This window comes from Bos mutus, chromosome 17 (genome assembly GCF_027580195.1).
Source record: "Bos mutus isolate GX-2022 chromosome 17, NWIPB_WYAK_1.1, whole genome shotgun sequence".
NCBI classification, from domain to species: domain Eukaryota; kingdom Metazoa; phylum Chordata; class Mammalia; order Artiodactyla; family Bovidae; genus Bos; species Bos mutus.
The window spans coordinates 18007601-18033849 of record NC_091633.1 but is presented as its reverse complement, the minus strand read 5'-3'; the positions used below and the strand labels follow the sequence as shown (position 1 = coordinate 18033849).

At 40.4% G+C, this 26249-nt stretch overlaps 1 protein-coding gene across 1 annotated transcript; it reads right to left on the bottom strand.

Moving 5' to 3' along the window:
• Window positions 1–1125: 1125 nt before the first annotated feature.
• Window positions 1126–20126, bottom strand: PPP1CC (protein phosphatase 1 catalytic subunit gamma). The gene is made up of 8 exons (XM_005897402.3): window positions 19862–20126; window positions 9587–9718; window positions 8639–8869; window positions 4944–5048; window positions 3750–3973; window positions 3407–3541; window positions 2392–2452; window positions 1126–1517 (listed from the first exon to the last, which is right to left on the bottom strand). The coding sequence occupies exons 1-8, from the start codon at window positions 19914–19916 to the stop codon at window positions 1447–1449; spliced, it is 1014 nt and encodes a 337-aa protein (XP_005897464.1). The 5' UTR covers window positions 19917–20126; the 3' UTR covers window positions 1126–1446.
• Between the last annotated feature and the right edge of the window lie 6123 nt (window positions 20127–26249).

Here is a 26249-nt window from a genome sequence, read left to right as displayed (position 1 = left end):
TTATAGCTAGGGACACTGCATTTAAGTCACTCAGTCAAATCACACAGCTAGGAGGAGCCAGGACCTTGACTATGTATAAAGGCAGATGTTCCCTGAGCTGCACATGGTGATAAGGACAAATAAGAGAGTAAGGCTGGTGCAGACTGGGATCTACAAGGCAAAATATGAAGCTGAGTCTTCACGTATTAAGTTCAAGTTATTTGAGTCTCTTCTAAGATCTCATGTCCTAAAACCAAAGGTTGATTTTGTTCTCTACTTAACTAGTGCTGTGCTTCTTTTCAGAAGAATTTTGAGCTAGGAACTATACTCCACACTTTATAACCCAAGCCCAATGGGTTACAAATGGCTCAATTCTACAATCTTATAGAATTCTGAGATCCTGGAAGTGATACAATTGATAATGTCCAAGGCACAGATTAAAGATTTATGAAACTGATACAACTTGTTCATCGTCTTCCATTAGAGACCTGGGAGAATATCCTAAGTAGAATAAGCAAACTCTGAATTTGTCACAAATGTAGAGCAGGAAGGAGCTAGAAGTCACAAGGTCATCCAGGAGCACACTCGGGGCACGGGCACGGCCGATGCCTCAGGGCCAGGGCTTGCAGTACAAACTATGCTCTTTTCTCCCACAAGCAAATGTTGGTTCAAACAATCCCCACTAGGTGGTCCTCTTCCAACTCCCTAAGAGACAACCAGTTTTTGATAGAATGAGCTTTTCAAATGACACACTCTCCATCCACTTTTAATGTACCAGAGAAATGAATGTGCCTTCAACACATGTGTGAAAAATGTAGGACACAACGTTGTGTTTCATATGAGTTAGGGAAGAGAGAAAAGAGCAAAGGTTTGTGTATAAAAACACTGGTGGTTGACTTAGACTAATTTAAAAAGTAGCTCTTGAATTTTATTGCCAAGTTCAAATAAACCCAGACAAAAAATATGGATACAGATGATGTCACACAACTCACCAAGTCCCACACATCCCTAAATAGTTCAATCTCATCTCTCTACTTCAGAAACTCAGTTATATCCAATAAGAATTTGAAGAATGAGCATCCATATTACAATCCATCTTTGGAAAACAGACTATTTGAAGGAAGACAAATCCAAATTGAAACTGTGTGGTTTCCAGAGCAATTTATTCATTAAAATCTATTCAATATGCCATCAACAGTTCTCCTGTGTGTATTGTGCTGATAAATTGACACTGAGAGGATTTAACAAGTCATCATTTAATAAGTCTGAATTAATTTTCACCACATGGTATTGTACACGGTCATCTGTTGAAACAGATTTATTTTTAACAGATCTTAGTTTAAAAAAGTCATAGATACTGTGAGTTCTGTATAAACTGGTGGATAGTAAGTTAGTTCCTTTGTTTTGACTTATAAGCCTCAACTTCATCGCAGAATAAAGAATGTAGGCCAAAGAATGCATAATCGGTCACTCGTATAGAACAGTATTGTTTCTATAATTTGAAGCTTTCTGAATGGACGGGTTCAGGCCTGATGTAACTGTAAAAAGATTACTTAATGAATAGACTATATGGAAATCGTACAAAATGTAATTAACTTTAATCATTAATAGCTTAAACAGCACTATGTTACTAACTGCTATTCAAACTCAAAAACCTGTTTTTGAATCCCCACAAAGGTGACAGGTGTACACAACCATGCCACCTTGTACTTACTTAGGGGAGTGTCAATATATATTTCAACAGAAACTTTGGCTTCAGGAAAAAAGTCACAAACATTTAAAATAATGGCTTTAATTGTCATTTTAAGTATACCGTAGGGGAAAGTGTGCTTTAATTAAATATACATACCAGTGATGCTGGCAAAGTTGAAAGTTACTCCTAATGTTGATAGCTATAAAAACTAGTTTGTACATTAAGACAATGAAAGAAAAAAAAAAGCAATCCCTTTGAAACAAAAAAGTTCACAGTGGTTTGTATCCAACAGTATGCATTTTATGACAATAACATGTACAGATTGAGCACCCTAGGGCTCTCTTTATAGCCTAAAGAAAATGACCATTTACATTAGCTGTACTGAATTAAAAAAAGATCAGCTGTACACTCACCCCTTAGACAGGGGACACTGTCCTGAGTGTACAGCTTTAACACCATCATTAATGTTGTTTGTAAAAGGAACAGGGAACTAAACAAAACATTTCGTTGGGAGTGGAGAATCTTTCATTTGCTGTTACAACCAGCAAATACCATTCATGAAGTCAAAAATGGAAGGGGGAGCCCCACAAACACTATTTGAGCAAGCTGACCAGTACACATTACAGTTTTAAAAATGAAGGTTATGTACTATATGTTACAAGTCCCAACTAGGCAGTATCAAAATGACATCTATTTCTTTGCTTGCTTTGTGATCATACCCCTTGGAGGTGTGACGGGTCTCGTGGCATTAGGCTTCTTTTTCTCTGCAGGCTTTAATATCTGCAAAGATTCAAAAAACGATGCATTTTAGGAAATACACTTAACCTCAAGTCTTACATTTCACTCAAATCTTTTGTTCAGAAAGTCTGTTTAAAATTGCCCCAACAACTTTGAAGGCTCCACTGACATATTAATACAAACCAAGCTGACAAACATTTTGGTAATAAATACTCTTATAAACCACTATGATATACAATCTGGACAAACTGTTTCGCCTCTGGATAAAATGACAGTTTTTTGAAGTCACACCTTTAGGTATTCCCTCTGACACAGGGGGTAAAGTTCTTTGGAACAGTGTTTCTCAAACCCCTAGGGGATCATGTCATAATCTCTAGGGGTTGCAAGACATCCCTGATAATTAAAAGAAAAAAATCAAGAACACTTCTTTTAATTCAGTTAACTGATGACTTGACTTTAGTGGCTGTGTTTTTGTTTATGATTGGGTAAGCCTGAAGTCGTATAAGTTTAATCATAGTAACTGAGAAAAAAATTGCAGTAGACTTTGCGTGTAAATGATTCTTTTGTGCCAAGTGAAGGCCAAATGATGTCATGATCAACCAACAGAGGTTTTTTAGAAAGAGGCATGGTGGGAGAGCTGGGTAATCACACGGCACATCTGGCACGTGGAGTAAGTACTACCTTCATGCGCAAGTGGTGATTTAATTTTAGCTGAACACGGTACTAACACTGTAGCTTTAGACTTAATGTATCATGATTTTAATGTATTCAAATAATATGAAAACAGTTAAATTCAATAATTGGGGCAAAAGTTCTATGATCATTTCATTCTTTTAAAAGGAATTCACTCATTACTAAACTAGGACAAACACCAATTAAGGGAAAATAAAATTTTTCAGTCTACTCCAAATAAATGAATATAGAGAGAAACTAGCACTTTTTAAAAATCAATAAAATACAGAAATAAAAGGAAACAATGCTGAAAACATCCTCTACCTGAAAAGAACACATTAGTGTTTCGTCCACACTCATCATGGCACCTGCATTGTCAAACTCTCCACAATAATTGGGCGCAGAAAACAGAGTGACCAACTGCCTCTTTGCAAAAAATTCGTATCCATCTTCAACCACCTTGGAGAGAAAACGTTTTCAATGTGAACAGGTGCAAACTTTAGGTGAGTAAAACCACTCTTCAGTTTCCCATTGAGCCTGACATCCTATAGGTCACTTCCAGAGACATTTTGTATAAATAAGCAATACCTACCCACCAAAATCAACAAGGAGAATCTGTGCTCACACACATGCTCTTAAGTGTACATGTAAAATTCAAAATCAATACCTGATGGGCTCTACATATAAGATCCAAATCATGCTTATGGAGAAATTTTGCAACCACTTCTGCACCAAATGTGAAGGACACTCCTCTGTCATTTTCACCCCAGCCTAAGACATCTTTATCGGGGTCAGACCACAAAAGATCACAAAGAAGACCTTGATCTGGTACATCAGTTGGTCGCATAATTCGCCGAATCTGCTCCATAGATTGAAGATCTGGTGATAAACCTATTAAATGAGGGGGGGAAAAAAAACAAAATGGAAGAAAACACAATTTTAAAAGGGAAGTTAGCACTTTACTATTTCCCTTTCTCTACAGAGAGACTCAATGACTTACAAAAACTTCCATGAAATCTTTGGTTATCTTTTCTTACTTATTAGCTTTTGTTAAAAAGGGGAGGGGGGCGGGAAGCCCACTGGAACTTGTTACATGTACTAATTTGTGGGGCATTGTGTGCCTGAACAGGACAAGGAAAGTTACTTTAACATTCAGAGCACCCTAATGACCACTTGTAGTGACTGGGAGTAGAAGATGCAGACACTTAGGTGAAGCTTTCTAGGAAACCTGCACTGGCCAAGGAGTGTAATGTCAAATCAGCTCAGATGTAACTGGCTCTCAATCTGACTTTAAAAATCACATGTCCAACTCTACCAAAACCAGTATATAAGTACATAAGGAGGGCAAGGATAATAGTTTTATTAAAATATAGTTGAGTTGGCTTTTTGATGGTTGTCTAACTTCTGACACAGATGAAAAGATATCCTCTTTGCCGATACTATTTTAATTATATCATATGAAGTAAAACCACCAAGCAAAGTAAACTTTTAACATCTATGTCAGAGAAATTTCTGAAAGGAAAGGATCAAAAACAGTCCAAGGGAAAGTATATTCACATTTTCAGTATCCTAGAGGATCTATGGTATAGCTCATTGTTTATTTTATATTCGAAAATACTTTGTACTCTATTTTCAAGGCTAACTGTTACAGAGCCTAGAATTCTCTGTAACAAATCAACTGCATACTTTGGACTTGTATCCGGATGATCCTGGATGTGCCAGAGCGGACTCCTGGTGTAACACAGCAGTACAGGAGAGTCACCTCACAGAGGAAGTCATCCGAATGTTAATTCATCAATGTCAAAGTGTACACTCTTTAGAAGAATCCAAATCTATGTGGAATTAAAATCAGCCCACATACCTCCATGACAGCAGAATATTTTCTCATCCACGATGGCTGCTATCGGTAAACAGTTAAAGCAGTCTGTGAAAGTTTTCCATAGTTTAATGTTATATCTTCTTTTACCTGGAAAAATTTGGGGATGGTTAAAAAAGAGACTGGTGTTCTGCAGGTACATACTCTCAGGATAAGTCCTCCAAGGCAATATTCAAAAACTATGCTTTTATTAAAAACGAGAGAATTAGATATATGTAATATTTAAGGGATGTGTGATTTATAAGCAACAACTTATAGTTTCATATGCACTATTTTAAAATTCCATGCAAGGTCTGAAAACAGAATTCCAGATATACTGATTAAGGATTATCATTAAGCCTCAACAATTATTTGATAGCACCAACTCTGTTTGCAACATAGTCTTTTCTGTCCACTCTCAAACCACAGGTGGGTTCCTATTTCCAAAGGCAACCTAGAACAACTCACAACTCACTCTGTCGGCTTCTTCATCAAAAATTAAGATTCTTCCTCCTGTTGCCTGAGCATCTTATTAACTTAGTCCCGGGCTGCTGCTTTCTTTCCTCTGTACATTTCCCCCCTAAGGCCACCTCAGACCGCCAGGAGCATCTGGCTCTAGAAAGATTCCTGGATAACTGCCAAGGTCTCTTCAAGCTTCCAAATCCTCAAGATTCTGAGCCAGAACCCCTAGTGCAGTTTCCTATTACTACAGACCAGACAGCTCTGGCATCAGAAAAGTGTAACACATATTCACATTTTATCCAACAACAGATACCTCAGCTTTTCCAGGACTACAGTCATAACACGGGCAGGGGGAATGGAGGAAATGGTAGCTCAGAGTGCTTGCTACACTTAGGAAATAAGTCTATCACGTTCAGCAGTGGTTTTAAAATTCCTTCATAATCCATTGTATATTCTTGCCTCCTTTGTCAAAGATAAGGTGTCCATATGTGCGTGGATTTATCTCTGGGCTTTCTATTTTATTCCATTGAAACTCCAGAAAAATAAACGACCCAATCAAAAAATGGGCCAAAGAACTAAATAGACATTTCTCCAAAGAAGACATACAGATGGCTAACAAACACATGAAAAGATGCTCAACATCACTCATTATCAGAGAAATGCACATCAAAACCACTATGAGGTACCATTTCACACCAGTCAGAATGGCTGCGATCCAAAAGTCTACAAATAATAAATGCTGGAGAGGGTGTGGAGAAAAGGGAAACCTCTTACACTGTTGGTGGGAATGCAAACTAGTACAGCCACTATGGAGAACAGTGTGGAGATTCCTTTAAAAACTGGAAATAGAACTGCCTTATGATCCAGCAATCCCACTGCTGGGCATACACACTGAGGAAACCAGAAGGGAAAGAGACACGTGTACCCCAATGTTCATCGCAGCACTGTTTATAATAGCCAGGACATGGAAGCAACCTAGATGTCCATCAGCAGATGAATGGATAAGAAAGCTATGGTACATATACACAATGGAGTATTACTCAGCCATTAAAAAGAATACATTTGAATCAGTTCTAATGAGGTGGATGAAACTGGAGCCTATTATACAGAGTGAAGTAAGCCAGAAGGAAAAACATAAATACAGCATACTGACGCATATATATGGAATTTAGAAAGATGGTAACAATAACCCAGTGTACGAGACAGCAAAAGAGACACTGATGTATAGAACAGTCTTATGGACTCTGTGGGAGAGGGAGAGGGTGGGAAGATTTGGGAGAATGACATTGAAACATGTAAAATATCATGTAAGAAACAAGTTGCCAGTCCAGGTTCGATGCACGATACTGGATGCTTGGGGCTAGTGCACTGGGATGACCCAGAGGGATGGTATGGGGAGGGAGGAGGGTTCAGGATGGGGAACACATGTATACCTGTGGCAGATTCATTTTGATATTTGGCAAAACTAATACAATTATGTAAAGTTTAAAAATAAAATAAAATTTAAAAAAATAAAATTCCTTCATAGAAATCTACATTTGAAAAAAAAATTTCAATACAGTACAATTTTAACAAAATTATCAATGTTTTCTTAAGTTGGAAAACCATCCACTGAAAGCCACCTATGTCAGGATACTTTCAGGCCCACAGACGGGGTGGCAAACTATACCTCCCTGATGGGAGAGGGGAAAGTTGGAGTACAAGGTCATTCATTACAGGAGTCTTGAAGACAAAGAGTCAAAATTGATACTATTCAATGCCAACCTTCTAAATCATTAAGGCTTCTAATAAAAAAGAAACCAAAAATGATGTAGCCAACACACTAGGAAGTATATCACAACAAAGAGATTGTGTGAATTTGAACTTTATCAAATAAAACATCAAAATATTGGCTAACCACTATATAAAAAGGAAAATGCTCTAAATAGTAGTACCTGTAACAAATTCCTAAAACACAATGTTACAAAACTCTCTGCCTCTCATTTCATTACCTAAACAGTGACTGCCTTGCTAGTCCCTCTCTGGTAAGACTCACTGTCAATATCAAATATCCTTTGCACCCACCTCATTCTTTTTTTAATTTTACTGAAGTATAGTCCATTTTCTCCCACCTTATCTTATGTAGTCCAAGCTGGGTCTTGGACTACATACATACATACAGTCAAGGGAGAGGCTGTGAGTACGAGGACTAAGTTTATGAAGGGAACCTTTCTAGCAATGTACTTCTAACAAATAAACTAGATGAACACATCTAAGTGAAACTGAGATGGAGTAACACACCTTGAGAGACTATAGGTTATGATTATAGTCTAGGGTACGACCACAGAGACAAAACCAGACTTGTTATAATTACACTGGCAAGTGCTAGTAATTCAAACTCCTTAACCACTCCCACTCACAGAAATGATAAATACAAAAGGAAGATGGAGATAAGGATTTAAAAAAATTTTTTTAATTTATAGTTACTTAAACAGCAGCATCAATAAAAACTCCACTGAAACTGATTATTTTCAAGGCTTTAGGAATCTTGTTCCTGTCAATTATCAATTCAAAGTGTACCTTCAAAATGGGTCAAACAATGTACAAATTATTCAAATACTTTTAATTAGCGTCCCCTTGCTGCCCTGTTTTCTCCTTTCAGCACACAATTTCAGATAGTGAGTACTGTTTTTCTTGGGTTTGGATGTGCCAAAGGAAAAAGAACTACATTACAAATTACAAAAGTTATTTGTATATTCCAAGTTTCCATTTATATGCAACGTCTAGAAAAGGCAAACCTATAGAGACAGAAAGTAGCGTAGTGCTTACACAGGACTGTGTGATGGTTGTGTAATTCTATGAATTTAATTCACTGAACTGTACACTTAAAATGGATGAAATTTTATCTCAATAAAGTTATCAAAAACAAAGCTATCTATTTGGACAGGTTCTCAGAGTTGTACTAAAAATTAAAGTATCTGCAACTATTCACAACAATTACCTTAAAAGAAATCACCACTGTTATCACTATTTCCTAATCTAATCATCACATCATACAAAAATCCAGGGCATTATCATACTGTAACAAATGTTAAGTTTTTTACCCCAAGAAAGCAGCCAGGACAAAAACTAGTTAACAAAATAGTAAGCATGAAGAATGACAACACTACATCTAAACTCTCACAAATCCTAACAGAAACATGTTCAGTTTATGACCATATATCTCAATATAAGTAAATCTTACTGTAGAAAGTACTTACATTCATCATAAAATCCATAAATTCTATTGATGCTGGCACATTCGTGGTTTCCTCTGAGAAGAAAAAAATTCTCGGGATATTTGATTTTGTAAGCCAACAAGAGGCAGATAGTCTCCAGTGATTGTTTTCCCCTGTCCACATAGTCCCCAAGAAACAGGTAATTGCTTTCTGGTGGGAAACCACCGTACTCAAAAAGTCGAAGCAAATCATAGTATTGCCCATGGATATCACCTAGAAGCAAGAATTTTATTACACAGTGTCTTCATTCGTATAGTTCAAACCACCCACATAACTAATTTACACTGTTGTGTAGTATTTATTTAGTCCAACAGAGCTTAGTGAAAATTTTAAGTGTATATCAGAATCACACACAAAACTCAAGTAACTAATAATTTATTTTGCAGAACGGATTATTAATGGTTAGGCAGGCCTTCCTGCCAAGGAAGACCGTTTCCCTTTCAGGCTGGCTGATCAATATCAAATGTCCAACAGCTCAGTCTCTAGGGACCGTGCCAGCAGAAGCGATGCACTCTTAACAAGCCCTGACCCCATGTGACAAAGGCACACACACACACACACTACACCCACCAATACATCTGGCTTTCAATCTCCCTGCTAGATACTGCCAAAGAGTATTTTCCTTTGCTTTAAGCTTATATATAGGTTCAGGCCTTTTCTTAGCTCTCCACTCTGTTTCCGTTCCTTTCTTCTGCAATGTTTGTATTTCTTTAGCAAAATAATTTTAAGAAAATCTGAAGCACATCTAAGTAAACTCGGTCCATTAGAGGTATTTATTCTAAAGCTACAATACATAATGTAATTCTAGGTTATTCATAAATAGTACATGATTCTACTGGCTAACATAATATCGTCTATATACCATCTATATATACCCTTGACTCAGTCAATTAATCACATAACCAAAGGAAACAGTGCACCAAAACTTACCACATATCTTGAGTGGTGCTTCAAGTTCTAGCAGGATAGGCTGACTGAGAAAGATCTCTCGGGACTTTAAGCACAGTCCTCTGATTTCATTCTCCTGTAGCTGGACATTCTTACCAGGCTTGGACCCTCTCACTGTAGGGGGAGAAAAACCCCAATTTAGTCAAGTGAAGTCAAAGTAAGATTTCATATAAAAATTAAACATATATGAAAAGGCACAAGCTTTAAATAAAGAGGAGACAAGAACATGGTTTAACTACTTTCTGACTAGGCTTTATTTTCAGGACACATAAAAATAACAATTGGCCTTGTTCACCTACAGCCCACTCACCAGATCAGCTCTTTTTGCCTCCCGTTATCTTCTCTTCTCCAGCCTTATAAATGAATTAGTATTTGTAGAGCAGGAGGTCTTAGAGACTGTCATGTTACTGAGTCAGTTCTAACAATTCCTTGTTTTAAAATATGAGATTGGAAATGCTCAGGATCTCTCCCTCCCAATCAGTGTTTTTCAGAGGACCAAAGGTCTCTCTCCATGGTCCAAGATCTTATGAAAAAAATTTACTGTGCTGTTTTTCATTAAAACACCATGTATGCGTGTTGTGGGTATTTTGCTATGCAACTTTCTAGGCCTGAATTTGTGAATACACTCATGTCTATACATGGCAAAGGATGTCAGCGTATGCTGTGAGAAAGGTTTCCTAGTAACTGGAACAGGTAAAACTTGAGAAAAAGGAGGAAGAGATCATGGCACAGCATGCATCACATCAGAAGACTCGAGTTCTACTCACTATCAAAGTGAAGCATAAGATATCCTCTGGCCTTATAATAATTCATTTATCAGCAGGTAGGTAGCAGTAAGAAATGAAATTGTTTTGACTCTAGTTGCAACAGATTAGACAGTTATTAAATATATAACAAACAGCACTGCACTGCCTGTAGTTTAGTCGTCAAGTTGTGCCCAACCCTTTTGCGAGCCCAGGGACTGCAGCCTGCCAGGCTCCTTCCTCTGTCCATGGATTTTCCAAGCAAGAATACTTGAGTGGGTTGCCGTTTCCTTTTCCAGGGTAATAAATAACAAGTAGCACTGCATTACTAAACTTACCTTAATCTTACAGTTATGAAGTGGCTGCTGTTGCTGTTCGGTCTCTAAGTCGTGTCTGACTCTTAGCAACCCCGTGGACTGCAGCAGCCCACAAGACTCCTCTATCCATGGGATTCTCCAGGCAAGAATACTGGAGTGGGTTGCCATGCCCTTCTCCAGGGGATCTTCCCAACCCAGGCATCAAACCTGTGTCTCCTGTATCGCAGGTAGATTCTTTACCATCTGAGTCACCAGGGAGGCACCAGGGAAGCCCCTTATGAAGTGCCAGGGTCTGGTTAAATATGGGGACTGATTACCATCAGATTGCAATCAAAATCTTAACACTTGTTTTGTACAAGGAATTCATGAAAGGAGGCATTCTCTGAACTAGAACTGAAGCAAAAACACAGAACCAGACTAAGTACAGAGCTAAGCCTACATCTTTCTACCATTAAACCCAATATAAAGTCATAAGCAGATTAAATCAATGTTAATTTAAACTTTATCAGTTTTGAAGGCTTTATATTCAAATTCAAAATCATCTAGCCTAATGCTAAACAAGAGCAATATGTTTAACTGGTTTTTATCTAGCTTTGTTCTGTAAATATCTAAGTAACATTACAGAGTAATAAAAATTTCAAGTTAAAAAAACCCTGGTATCTGCGGAGAATTTTTTTTTTTTCTATTAAAGAGGGCTGTGCCTAAATTTGAAAAATACTCTTAGGGGAAGCCCTCCTTCAGCCTGAATAGCCACTGAAATGAAATTCTCTGAGGAAACAAGCTGAGCAGAAATGGAAGGGTGTTATTTTTTTCAATGGAAGACAATACGTAAGAAAGGATGACAAGGGAAAAGAGTCAAACTCTTAGGGGGTACAGCAAAAAGAAAACGTTGAGTGCATTGGACTGGCAACTAGAAGCCAGGTTTCTGTATTGGTTTTATAGTCTTGAGCAAATCACCTCTTTGGACTCCAAAACATGTAACTGAACTAAGAGACCACCAGTCTCATGCTGATCAAATATTAAGAAACAAGAATCAACTCAAGGGAAAGCACAGTAAGAATAATTTTTGAGGGACTACACTAACGGACACATACACAATACCACAGCAACTGAGTTGTTTGTGAAACAAAACCAACTTTTTTCCTGAACCAAAGTCATTTTTTCTTTCTAGACACACACATAAGGAGAGAACTCAAGAAACCCTCCCAGTGAAAAGACAGTGGGATCATTGCTTTACTGGCCAGAAAACCCCAGTCATCAGTGATTTTACCACAAGTCAGCCAGAAGGTTGGGCATACTGCCCAACAGGAAACTTTATTTTTGGCTAGGGGACTCCTAAACGCTTCTGGTTTCAAAGGGAATCTTTTTCAGCAGAGGCCCACAGTTGTAAGGGGACAGCCCACTCTAAGTCTTTTAGAAGACTTATACCTATAGGGAACACAAGCCATACTTTTAATATGAATGCTATCAGATTAAATCAATGCTGCTAATACACATTTTACTGGTTTGGAGACTTCCCACTACATCCTTTAGACACAGTTCATGATAATTGTAGTTTTCTTAATATGACTGTCCCCGAAGGATCAGAGCACAGAGATTAGTAAAGAACAATACTAACAATTTTTTAAAATTTACTTTTAATTGGCTAACTGCCTTACAATGTTGTGCTAGTTTCTGCTGTATAATACCTTGACTCAGCAATAGGTATACACTTATCTCCTTCCACCCTCCCATCTTCATCCTACCCCTCTAGGTCATCATACAGTACCTGGCAGAGCTCCATGCAACACTAACAATTTAAAAAGTGTTCCTGATGTGGACTGAGGATTAAATACAGTTTTTCCAGAACAAATCAAGATTCAGTTTATGTCTGAACAGTGCTCATTAAAAACACAGTCACAAAGCTTCTTAAATTCCCAACAATTAGCTCAATAAATAAAACTATATAAACAGAAACTCCATCAAAACCATCTACCAACTGGCAAATACCTGCTCATCTTTCGAGACTGCTTAGATATCACCTCACGCTGGAAAACCCCTTAGCCATCTTCTCCCCCCTTAACAAGCCGGCTTTATGCTTTCTGAAATGCTCTCCCAACACGGCCCAGCACACACTCTGTATTATAATTGCCAGTTCACTTCCATCTATTCATCCTGGTAGAATGTAACCTCAGGACCACACCACTAGCCCTGCAGTGTACATGCCCATAGCCAGTATGTGGTAGGTACTCAAAATCTGTTGCATGAATGAAGTCTGAATACAATCTGTTCATTTGTGGCATTACAATTAGCATGCACCCCAGACTATACACAGATTAGCCAAAAACAAGAACAAAAACCGTGTCTGTGTTTTCAAATGACAAAGCAATAGCATCATTCTTATAGGCTTTACTAGAGCATTTTTCTAGTTTTGAAAATTTAGGATTACTCTTAAAGTTTTATCTAACAGAAAATGAAGATTTCAAAATGGGTTTTGGCAGTCTGAGTGAACACAGCAGGCATTTCTTAGAGATGGCCTATTAGCTGACAGCATAAGAAGTCTACTTCACTATTTTCAGTGTCCATCATGGAGAATCATGTACTAGCTGTAGCTAACACCTAGGGAGCACTTCCCACGTGCTGGGTACTGCTGCACTAAGAGGCTTTATTCACAGAGCCATTCAGTACAGCAATCCCACAAGTCAGGCGCTGTCACTTCTCTGTGTTACAGGCTGAAGAGGCTCAGTGACTTGGTCCAAGGTCATAGAGCCTGTAAGGAGGACACCCTGACTCTAGCTCTGAAGTGGTGCTTCCATCAGATCACTCTCCCATTTAAGAATTTGTTCTTCATCTTGAAAATATGTTTAAAATATATGGCATTAACTTAGAAACTTAGTAAGAAAACAAATGAAAGCAAGTGAACAGCACACAACTGTTTTTGCCATTTTATAAGTTCATAAGCAATAACAAAGAAGAAAAACTTAAAAAAAAAAAAAAAAAAAAGGAAAGAATTTGTTTTCATTCTACTTCTAAACCAAAAGACATTTTATAGGACAAACTACTAAACCTCTATACAGTCATTGGTGCTTAAGAAAAATTTGATGAGTATAAAAAATCATAGGCATCCTTACAAACAGGAAGCATTAAAAATTAAACAATGCAATCTACTTGTTAAGACTATCAATATTCATTTTTACCATGCTTTACGCAAATATTCAACAAAATAGCTGCTGGGCACTTAACTACCTGCCAGAACCAGTGATAGATGCTGGGCATCCTCTTCTGGCAACAGGAGAGACAAGAACTGTGTCCCTTTTCTTGGGAGGTTTACATTCTAGTACAGGATTTAGAAGATAAGACAAACTAGGTAACTGCAGATTATTATACATTCTGTACCGACAACTCCCCCTCTATAAAAATTGTAAAACTAAAAGTTTATCTTAGGGACATCTTCAACACCATTAAAAAGACAAAGGCTTGCATATCTATTTTATCACTATTAGCTACAAAGAAAAAATGCGAACAGTACAGTGCTGCTCAATAAACATCAGTCACTATGTACTTCAGGGCTGCCCAGGTGGCTCAGTGGTAAAGAATACACCTGCCAAGCAGGAGACACAGGAGACTTGGGTTCGTTCGATCCCTGGACTGGGAAGATCCCCTGGAGAAGGAAATGGCAACCCATTCCAGTATCCTTGCCTGGTAAATCCCATGGACTGAGGAGCCTGGCAGGCCAGTCCATGGGGTCACAACAGTCAGCTAGGACTCAGTGACCAAGCAGCAGCAGCACTGCCTACTTGAACCTCACTGTGCTGTGCATGACAAGAGAGATGTAAACAAGAGCGACCCAAGCTGGAAGTTCATGGGTTGTCTCCTAATGGTATCTTCCTAAATAGTAGTTCAAACTGCATGTATGAAGTTATTTCAACAATTGCCAATGAGAATTTCATTTTCCAGGCAGAATGTTTCTACCAAGTCCAGGTGCTAGGTACTGTATAGAAATAAAATCAGCAGGCAGAGCGGACATATACAGATTAGTGACTGATCCATTACAATGGTCAACTTAGGTCTTAGGCACGTGACTTCTTTTTTTTTTTTTTTTTTTTGCAGCACTTTGAGGCCTGCAGGATCTTAGTTCCCTGACCAGAGATTGCCCTCGACAGAGACAGCTTGGAGTCCTAACCAGCGGATGGCCAGGGCATTTCCAAATGTGCAACTTTTGAGTAAAAGCTTTTATCTGGCTAAAATGGCAGATTCAGAAAACTGCATTTGGGCTGTTACGAGCAAAGACTGTTCTGTTCTAACTTATATCATCATTTATTTATCTGGCAAATCACTCACATGAGCACATGATAAAAAATCCCATGCAATTTTATAGTAAACAAACTGATAAAAACTTGTAATAACTTAAGACTACTTTCGGATTACTTATGAAGTAAGACTACTTTGGGGTTACCACGAGGGATAAGCATGTATTCTTCTTGCCTCTTAATTGTTGAAAGAAGGTCATAGAAAAGGAATAGCATACCCACTAAAAAGCCTTAGCTCAATTATAATCAAGTTTTAAAACCTAAAATTGGCACAACCAGTATAAAAATGTCAACAGAGACTTTGCTAATAAGATAATCCTATTAAAAAGGTGGTAATCTTAACAATATGCCACATCATATTTATTTTAGTGACAATAACCTCACAACATTTGACAAATTTAGGAAAATAAAACCTCAAACCAAAACAAACAAAAAACACTGAGTTTCTATAACATCAAAACTCTTTCACAAACAACTGAGGTCTTTTCTACAAAAACTGTAAGCCACAAAAAAGTTAATCAAGAACCATTCAGTTTCAGTGCAAAGTCACCAGCAGGAAGATATCCACTTTTCAGCCATTTTAATTTCTAAGCTGCCCTTTCCCCACCTCGACTTTGCTAACTGCTGGTGTGATACTTTGGGCATTTAAAGGTGACATCAATTTTCTCAAGGCATATATAGAATCAGGATGTAGCTGCAAAACACTGTCTATTGCTCTCAATGAAGAACCTTGAGTTTTCTACACCTAGAGTGAAGACAATTCATTGAAAAATCTTTAACTCTCTATAGTCTTATCACCTACGCTTGATTAGACTTGACATCTGACCCTACATTTGTGCTGAGTGGCATTTTTGTAAGCCTTAATATTGGTAACAATCTTCTCTAGATAAGGGATGCCAGTAAGCTGCAGGGGGGGCGGTGAAATTGGAGATTTCAGGTAAAACATCAAGATCATTAAGTAAATCATCTATTCTTACATGCTTTGCATACAGTGGTCTGATCCTAAAACAAAAAATTTGCCCCAGAATTCTGTACATTGTTCTTGAATTAAACAACAAACAAAAATGTACAGAATTCTGTACATTGTTCTTTCCAGTTTCCTCATTTACACAGCGATTCGTATCAGGATATTATCTCCTTCACATTCCAGTTTTCAAGGTCCACTAACACCCTTCAGAGTAAATTGAGTGAAATGACCAAGTCTGTATATCCTCTCCCTGCTTCAAGATCAGTAACCCTCACCTACTCAGGCAGACTGAATGGCAATGGCACATGACTGCAGCTTCACAGATACAGAACAATCTCACCAACCTCTACAGCGGATGTGCTATTAACGCATGGTGCAGCCTGGCATCCATTCCCCCAGCTTGGAGGAGGAAAGCCTGCCTGCTCCCGCAGCTTACATTCCCTCAACCACCACAGAATGACACACCCCATCCTGTTAGATTTCACTGCTTCCTCCTGCTACTGTCAGGCGAGGGGGCACTGTGGGCACAGAGTAACCCTTCCCCAGCTGCAATTTAGGATTGGTGCAAGCTGCAGATCACAGCTCTAAGACCTTTCTCTTCTTACTTGTAGGAGAGAATGCAGCATACAATTGACATGTGGGAGGGGAGGGGAGGTCCTCATAATACAGGCTTCTTGGAAGTTAAGGGTACTAGTAACATACAACTTTACGATTACTGTCTTAATCAACAAAATGCCCTATGATCATTAATCCCAAGAAAAGCGTCTAATTGTTAAAATGATCTGATGTGTAAACTCATTAAGAAAGATTATTTTTGTTTTCCTTGGTCAGTATATTAAGAATTTTTTTCTTGTGCCATTATGTTTGTCCTTTATTATCTTCAGGACCAGGGACCACTGTCTTTTTTAAACATTACAATACGAACATGTTTCATTTCACATCAAAAAACTAAACACAGGGACTATTTTTACAAATTAGAGGATTAAATTCATAGGGTCAGGACAGAAGTCACATTTAAATCACTAATGCAAATCAAGCAATTGTGCAGAGCCTGACACAGTCCTGCAGTTCGACAACCACCATCTTCAGAGGTGAGATGCTTCTCTCAAAGCAGGATGCGAAATTACAACTGTCTGCTTTGCAAGAAAATTACTAGCCATCAATCATTCTCTGTAGGAGATCACTTACAAAACTAACCTCACTCTAATCTCACTTTTCTCCAACACAGTAGGACTATCAGACAAATCAGCAGCTGATTTATTCTCTAAATCCAAAGTTTTACCGTGCATTTAAGCAAGTGAACATGAATAACACACAAGAGTGACAATCCCAAGGTTTTATCACCTGCAAGGCAGACCTTCCCAGGTGGGTGGCAGAATGTTGCCTCCTTAAAGAAAATCTAAAAGTTTAGAGTAGAAAATAACTGCAAAGCTGTAGTGACTACAACTTAAAGCAAGGTGTTTTGTTAGCTAAGACTTCACCTTTGAATGGTTTTTTTAGTACTATCACTGAGCTACTTCTCAACTAGCTGTATAGCTCCACTTTAAAAGAGACAATTCTGAACATGTAAAAAATTCTAAAAAGGTCATAAAACTCACATTCCCTCCATCTTCAGATATACTTAAATCTTAATGAAAATTTTTAGAGGAAAAACTTTGTGAGGCATTAAAAAAAAAAAATCACAACTTATCAACATCTTCTACCCTGGAAAGATATACATATATATCTTCAATAGATCATTTTCAATAGTTTCTCTGCCAATCTAACATTGATGAGAAAAAAAAACAACAACATTAAGAATGTTGAGCAGCTAGTTTATTCCCGAGGAATGAAAACGCACTGCTTTACTAATTTCAATGAAAAAAATGAAATGTTAAAAAAACCTGGTTTTCCAGCGCAACATAACATGTATAGAAACTATTAAGAAATGACTGATCTCACTGTAAATGATCCAGGTTAATCAACGCAAATTTCTTAGCACAATTTAAAAAATAAGATTAAAATTAATAAGATGTTATATGAATATAAAAGTTATGGGCAACCCCACAATTAAGACCTAACTAATCTTAAAATTCTGTTTCTAATCCACAGCTTCCATTTTTTCCAGCTTTCTCAAAGAAATAAAGCCACACATGTCCCTGCATAGACATGCAGAATTTACAATTTTTGAATGAGAAAAATTTAAGTTCTTTTCTTATAGCAAATTGTTTTAATCCGTTTCTGACCCACTGCTGTCTCACATAAACCAAAGAACTATATTAACAAATATTAAAAGTCTGATTCTTCTAATAAATGCCAGATACTGAATGAAAAACAAGGTTTTCACCCACAAATGGCAGTGACATTTCAGGGGCTCATTTAATGAGTTTTTCTTTTGAGACACTATAAAAGGAAAAAATCTGCACACAGATTAAGATGAAGTTTCATTCTCATGACTTAAAAGATCTGCGAATTCTAACACCAGAGCTATCCAACTGTTTACGCTAGACTCCATCTCTGAGCATTTACAGTTCAACAATATTTTAGAATATAAAAGCAAAAATGCAGTTAAAACTCAGCCAAATCTACATTATCCAACACTCAAGAAAAGGATCTGAATTATTTCAAAGTTCGGAATTAGATGTTATTATTAATAGATGTGCTCTAGAATTCGGGGGTAGTGGGTGATTTTATTTCAGCGTCTCTCCTTAAAATCCGAACTTCATCCCTCTCCCACATCAACTGAAATCAATCGCCGGACACCTCAGGAGTTTTAGGTCAGTCAAAATTAAAGATTTATTTTAACCTTTGCTCAACCACTGGACACCTCCTTCCTTCACACACAGGGTGACTTGAATGACGTAGAGTTCCTGGCTGCCTGGGTTTGAAACTTGACTATCACTAACTGGTTAAGTGACTACACTTTTCTGGGTCTTAGTCAGGAAAAAAAGGGCATCTACCTCGTGTATTACATGAAATCTATCTAAAGAGCTCCAAAAAATGCCTTACACACAGTAAGCGCTTTAGAAGCGATGGCTAATATGATTTATGCGATGCATGCAAAGTATTGGAGACAATTCATTAGAAAAGACCCTGATGCTGGGAAAGATTGAAAGCAGGAGAAGCGGACGACAGAGGACAAGACGGTTGGATGGCATTACCGACTCAATGGACATGAGTTTAAGCAAGCTCCGGGAGATGGGGAAGGACAGGGAAGCCTGGCACGCTCAAGTCCATAGGATCGGAAAGTCGGATGCGACTAAAAGACAGCAAAATGCAGTGAACGCAAAGCGCTTAACAGAGCTTGGCACACTGGAAAGATCCTAACGAAACTGTCATCACTGCCGTTTCACGATTCAGAGGCACGTTCAGAAAAGAGCGCGGAGACTTCCCCGGGATAAAGACAACTTAAAAAGAATATCTGGGAGGGCAGGAGAATATGGGTTCCAACATCTCCCTGAGAATGAACGTTCGTTACCAAGTAACAAGTAACGGGGCCCTCGACCCCAAGCCTCACAAAAAAATAAAAATAAGCAGGCTAGGAAAGAAGCCCTCAAGCTTGGTGAAATCCATATCCGCATCATATTGCTTTCCAAAATATTGAGAACCACGAAGTTCGGAACGAGCAGTCCAGTAGGTTGGACTGGGGCCCCCAATATTCTCCAAAGATTGGTCCGGAGTGCCGGGCGCCGGGGGTACGTACCGGAAACGTGGGGGTGGGGAGCGGAGTTTTCAAATTTTACAGCCAGGAGAAAGGCTGCACCCTCAAGCAATGAATGAGCGGAGGCAAGAGGGTCCGCAGGTTGGGCCAAGTGCGGAACCCCGGGCAACCTCCATCCCGCGGCAGTCCCCGGCCCGCGGGCGAACTCGCGGGGCTCACTCGTCTCGGCGAAGCAAGCCCAACAGGCCTCCCAAATCCCCCTCCCCCGCGAGTCTCCGGAGCCGCCCGCCGCCCCCTTCACCTTCCAGCAGCCGTTGGATGATGCTGTCGATGTTGAGTTTATCTATATCCGCCATCGCCTTCCCACCGCCGACCTTCCCGCAGCGGCGCCGCCGCCGGCTCGCGCCCGGGATTCACACCTCCTGTCCCACGCCACGAGCACAGAGATGGTGGTGGCGGCGGTGGCAGAAGCCGCGGTGGGTTCCCCCCAACCGCCCCGCTCCCTGCTTCCTCCTTCTCTCCCCACTGGAACCACGAGAAGAACAAAATGGCCGCCGACTCCTTAGCCAGCCTCGGGCGGCGCACGAATGCGCGCGGGGGAGTGCAGCGGCCCGGCCGGGACTTCTTTGTGGGCCATAGGGCACCCGGGAGGGGGCGGGGCCAGGGAGAGGGAAGGAGGCGGGGCCAGAACGCGGGAATGGGGAGGAGACCGTTGAGGGTAAATGCGATCGCGCGCGGAATCCTTCCGCCAAACGGGCCGAGCAAATAGGCCCCCTGGCGGGAGCGTGAGTTGCGAAGTTGAACGCGGGAGTTGGGGATGGGGGAGAAGATGCAGCTGTGCACTCGAGGGTTGCGGGCTTCGCAGGACACTGTTCACTGCGGCTAAGTGTTTTGCAGACCTGGCCATGTGAAAAGCCCACGGAGGGAATTTGGGTGTCCTGGAATTTCCCCTTAAGAGAAATCTGTGGCAGAGGTGAACAGTGAAATAGGTTCTCTCTTTGGCTTCAAATTTGCTAGAATTTAGCGGGGGAGGGAAAGATATATTTGATGGCTAATTTAAAAAGTCCTCTCCCAGATAAATAAAAATGTTAGGTTATTCTTTCTTAGTGGTGGAAATATGGGTATTTGTATGCATATTTTTGTGCACTCTGTAACTTACATTTGGGGAAAAAATTCTTTTTAATCCACCCTCAAAAAAATTTCATCATCTCTCTCTGGATTATCTTTCTTGAACTCGCGAAGTTATATAATCATCGGAACGGTTTACCCTGATTCCGGCCAGAACGAAGATGAGCGAGCGTGTGCAGCAGATAAAGGAGAATTTGCAGATTTCGCGCGTCGGAGCTCGAGGCCGGAAGAGAAGAGCGAGTTTGCACCCGCTGGCTTTGCGGTCGGGTCCCCAGTTCTGCAGATACCCCTGAAAACTTTGGTCAATTTCCCTTGGCTTCTCAGCCTCCCCAAATAATCTCTCTCCAGGAGATTGCTCCAAAATGTGCCACCTCCGGGGGCTGCGTGTCGTCTTAGCTGGGTTTGAAAGTGCAGTTACATTCAGCAAACGCATCTGCTCTTTTGGATCCTGACCTTTTCATTTAACTGCTTTTTTCCTGCAGCGCTTTACAGTTTGCAAAGCCGTTTCCCTCCCGCCAGAGAAATTAATTTTGTCTCTCAAGACACACAAAATGCACGAATTCCCAGCCCGAAATATCGAGATCATTGTGCCACCCGGGCATCCAATCTCAAAACCGGTGGTCCCCCGGGGGCCCAAAAGTGGTGGGGCCCAGGCTCCTTCCACATAGACCCGAGGCCTCCCTGCTGCTGGCTTGGAGGCTTTAAGGTTCAGAGTTACCCCTGCTTGGCGCAGCTGCTCACTCAGCTTTCCTCAGTCACCAACTTACCCTCCCGTGCTGTAACTCTGTTCACCAGAAGACAAACAAGTGTCGTTTGTCAGCCCAGGGCACAGAGCCCAGTTGGCGATATTCGAAGTTGATGCACAGCACCGTTGTGAACAGCTGGCTGTCAAGGTCATGGTGGCTCTCCCCGGAGTCCACGAGACTCTGGGCTCCTCCAAGGAACATCATCGGAATGGCAATTAAAGCAGGAATAAGAAAGACAGCGATTCATTCAGCAGACAAACATTTATGGAGCACCTCCTCTGTGCCAGGCATTGTTCCCCCAGGGAGAATAAGGGGTGAACAAGAAAGACAAGGCTTTTCTCTCATGGAGAGTCATCTAGTAAGCCAGACAGACAAAAACAAAAACACAAATAAAAAATATCATCTTCTGATGCATGCTAGAGGAGAAAAACAAAGCACTGCACTCCTTTTCTTTGTATGTGTCAAAAATTATCTCTTTGAATCACCAAGGCAATCCTAGGAATTATGTACTATTCCTATCACACTCATTTTACAGATGAAGTGAGACACAGAGAGGTTGTTTGCTTAAAGTCACACAGCTAGTAAGTTTCAGAGCTAGAGCTGGAACTCGGCACAGTCAGAAACCAAAGCCCTTGTTCATATTTAATAAATTCCCACTGCGAATCCCCAGGACCTAGTGCAACACTGGCACACACTAGGTACATAAATGTGGGACTCAATGGAATGATCTAAAAGAGTCTCTATGGACGATGAGTGCCGTAAAATTTCCATAGACAAAGTAGCAGGTGTGTTCACATCTGCTGACATCATCAGGGCTGGAGGAAAACTTGTGACTGGACTGCGACATGGGGAGGGCCTCTGTCTCCACACCATTCTCTGCCAGGCAACTCCCCTCTAGAGTCCACGTTTGCTGAAACATGTCTAAGAGAATTAGCTAGTTCTGAGCCTGAGAGTGTCATGAGCTCACAGAGCGGGCCTGAAGGGCTCCCAAAAAACAGCAAATAACTCTGGAAGGAAAGAACAGATCCCCTTATTGGCTTTCTTCCTGCCACTATCAACACTCGGGACTAGCAAACAACGGCCAGAAAGGCTACTGTTCCAATTGGTGGAGTGTCTCTTCCCTCCTGTGGTTTGCCTATAGTGAGGAGCATGGATTAAAATATACTTTTGAAGGGATTTCCCTGGTGGTCCAGTGGTTAAGACTCTTGAGGATCCACTGCAGGAGACACAGATTCTATCCGTGATGGGAGAACTAAGCTCCCGCATGCCATGCAGAAAGGCCAAAAAAAAAAAAAAAAGTTCTTTTTGAACTGTCCTCCTTGGATCCACAGAGGTTTCCTAAGGGCCTGCTGAAAATGATGGAGAGCTGATAGAATTCGGGTCCTCAAGCCCTTGAGTCAACCAAAGCAGAACCGCAGCACACAGTAAGCACTCGATCAAAGTGAACTATAATCACTATTATCTATTTTAGATATTAAACTTCCATGTAAGACTTGAAGAGAGGGGCTATAGTGAAAATATTCGAAACTAACAGTATTCCTAAGGATACTTTAGACTTTGAGGGGAATCTTAGTACCCAAAGGGATTAGGCTGATAACATGAAGGAAATAAGCTGGGTGGATGTGGATGTGTGTGTGTTCAGTCACTCAGTCGTGTCTGACTTGAGGACACAACTTTGCAGCCCCATGACGGTAGCCTGCCAGGCTCTTCTGTCCATGGAATTTTCCAGGCAAGAATACTGGAGTGGGTTGCCATTTCCTGATCCATCTTCCCGACCCAGGAATCAAATCCGCATCTCTTGCATCTCCTGCATTAGTAAGTGGATTCTTTACCACGAGCACCACCTAGGTAGCCCAAGCCGGGTGGATAGGGACTGTGATAAACTGAGGACCACACACCGCAGCTCTAGTCCATGGGGACCCTGGGGACCCAGTGGGAAACTTGGGCCCATCGAGGCCAGGTCCTCTGAGATTTCAGGAGAACTTGGGCATCTGGAGTTTGATGTGAAATGTTCCAATTTTTAAAAGTTGGCCCTGAACTCAAATTCCTCTAAAACACTATGTAAGATTTTCAAGGCATATCCATGAGCTACATTTGACACTAGGTCAACAATTCAGGATTCTGTTTTAGAACGTTGGGGGTGAATTCTTCCTCATTCTTTCCCCCAATTTATTAAGCATTGGAATTATTGTTAAGTGATACAAAGAAATGTTGATGCAGTTTGCCAGCAGATCTGGACCTGCCTGGATATCCTGGAAATTTTGAACAAATTAGGAAACCATAGGAAAAAATATGCATGAAAGCCGTTTGACAAAATTCATAGTTTTATTTTGATGGTATTACCAGCAGACACGGTTTATTTTGCACGCATGCATGCATGTTCAATCACTTCAGTCGTGTCTGACTATGGACTGTAGCCCTCCAGGCTCCTCTGTCCATGGGATTCTCCAGGCAGGAATACTGGAGTGGTTCCCATGCCCTCCTCCAAGGGATCTTCCCAACCCAGGGCTCAAACCCACATCTCTTATGTCTCCTGCACTGGCAGGCAGTTCTTCACCACTTTTGGGGAGGGGGAAAATGTTTACTGAGGCCTTACTCTGTGAGAGAAGCTGGAGAGGCAGCAGTGAGCCAAGCAGCATAGTCTCTGTCCCCATGGAAGTCCCAGTTTAGTGGAGGAGACAGAGAGGAGCAGAGAAACCAGTGTAGAAGATAATTTCAGAGAATCCAGTTTTATGAGAGAATTAGAAATGGTCCTGTGATCACATGGGAGAGGGACTCAGGATTAGAGATTTGAGTCAAAATTTAAAGGATAAGAAAGAGAAAGTTATGGGAAGAACTACATATGGGGGAAGAGTATTCTCAGCAGCAAGTGCAAAGGCCCTGAGGCAGGAACAAGCTTCCAGTGTTGAAAGAATGGAAAGAAGACCAGAGTGGCTGGAGTGCAGAGTGACAGGGAGAGTGTTAGGAGGGGTCTCTAGGTTTTGGGTCAAGGAGTAACGTGATCTGATTAGTTTTTTTAAATTTTGAAATAATTCTAAATTTACCAAGAAGTTGTAAAGATAGTACAAAGATTTTCCATATTCCTTTCCACTTGGTTTGCCTTTAATGCTAACATCTTACAAAACCATGGCTTTTTTTTTTTTTAAAGGTAAGGAATGGATTTATTTAGAGAGGTACACATTTCATAGACAGAATTTGGTCCATCTCAAATGGCAAGAACAGACTTGGGAGAAATATGCTTCACGTACAGGGTGTGGGCCATCTCAGAGAGCAAAAGGCCCCCAAATATGGTGTGGTTAGTTTTTATGGGCTGGGCAATTTCATGGACTAATGAGTGGGAGGATTATTCCAACTATTTTGGGGAAGGGGCGGAGATTTCCAGGAATTGGGCCACTGCCCATTTTTTTTCAAATTAAATTTTTTTGGAGTATAGTTACTTTACAATGTTGTGTTGGTTTCTGATATCATGGCTTTGCTCTTAATTTTTCAAGATATTTAAATCATGAAGAAATGTTAGAGCATAATATATCATGTAACATTATTACCCAGAGAGCATCTTCTCCTAAATAAGGTCTAATTTCATTTTTAAGAGATCCCTTTGGTGTCTGTGAGGAGAACAGACCATACGAGTAGAAGCTCTGAGATCAAGGAAAAGGCTGATGAAAAATGTGGCATCACTCACTGCTCTGAGCCTCAGTTTCCCCATCTACAAAATGGGAATGATATCACCCATCTCAGAAGGTTGTTGTAAGGGACTTCCCTTGTGTTTCATTGGCTAAGATTCTGTGCCCCCCAATGCAGGGGCCTGGGTTCAATCCCTGTTCAGGGAACTAGTTCCCACATACGGTAACTGAGAATTCTCATGCCGCAACTAAAGATCCGGCCTGCGTGCTGCAACTAAGTCCTGGTGCAGCCAAATAAATATATATATTTTTTTTTTTTTTTAAAGAAGGCTGTTATGGGAATGTACCTTCCCCTGTACCTGGGGAAATAATAGTTATAATGAGGACAATGATGATAATGATAATAATAATAATAACTAACATTTATTTAGGGCTTACTGTGTGCCAATTTCTGTTTTTCAGGCCCTTCATGCAGAATCAGGAGAGCAGATTCTTTGGGATGCTCTCAGAGCCTTAAAGAAAGGGAAACTAAGATGGATCTTTCAAACCATCCTTGGCCCTCATAGAGTCCATGTTGATGTTGGATGTTTCTGTGTTTGAGAAGGCTCCAAGTATATTTCCATCTGGACTTACCCAACACAGAAATTAGGGTGATTATCGCCTTGCTAAATGTTCCTTAGCTTCACAAAATGACTCACTCTGGATTGGGAAAGAAGCAAGTTATCCCAGTATTTGGAGGGTGGCTGACACTGTTGATTGGAACTATGTCTGGTAAGAGGAAGGTCACTTTGGAGTAGAGCCTCTCAGCCTGGACATAGCTGACCTTCCGGGTCAAATCATTCTTTATTGTGGGGTTGTCCTGTGCATTTCGGATGTTTAGTGACATACCTGACCTCTATCTACCAGATGCCAGAAGCACACCCCCTCTCCCCAACAGTAACATTCAAAAATGTTTCCAGGCGCTGCCAAACATCACCCTCCCACACCTAGGTGAGAACCGCCGCTTTGCAGCATCTGGGGCCTGTGGCAAAGTGACTTTGAAGTTGTTTTGCTCTTCTGTCAGTTTTAAATATATATATATTTATTTAGTTACTTGGCTTTGTTGGGTCTTAGTTGCGGCATGTGGGGTTCTTTGTTATTTCTTTCCAGGTCTTTCACTGTGGCACACGAACTCCCTAGTTGTAGCTTGTGG

Bases quoted from the DNA above. Each gene is read 5' to 3' on its own strand.
- PPP1CC (XM_005897402.3), bottom strand. From the start codon at position 19,916: ATGGCGGATATAGATAAACTCAACATCGACAGCATCATCCAACGGCTG. The intron at 9,719-19,861 runs GTGAAGGGGGCG...CTCCCCCTACAG, and splicing joins CATCCAACGGCTGCTGGAAG to TGAGAGGGTCCAAGCCTGGT. The intron at 3,974-4,943 runs GTATGTGGGCTG...CTCATTTAATAG, and splicing joins AATATTCTGCTGTCATGGAG to GTTTATCACCAGATCTTCAA.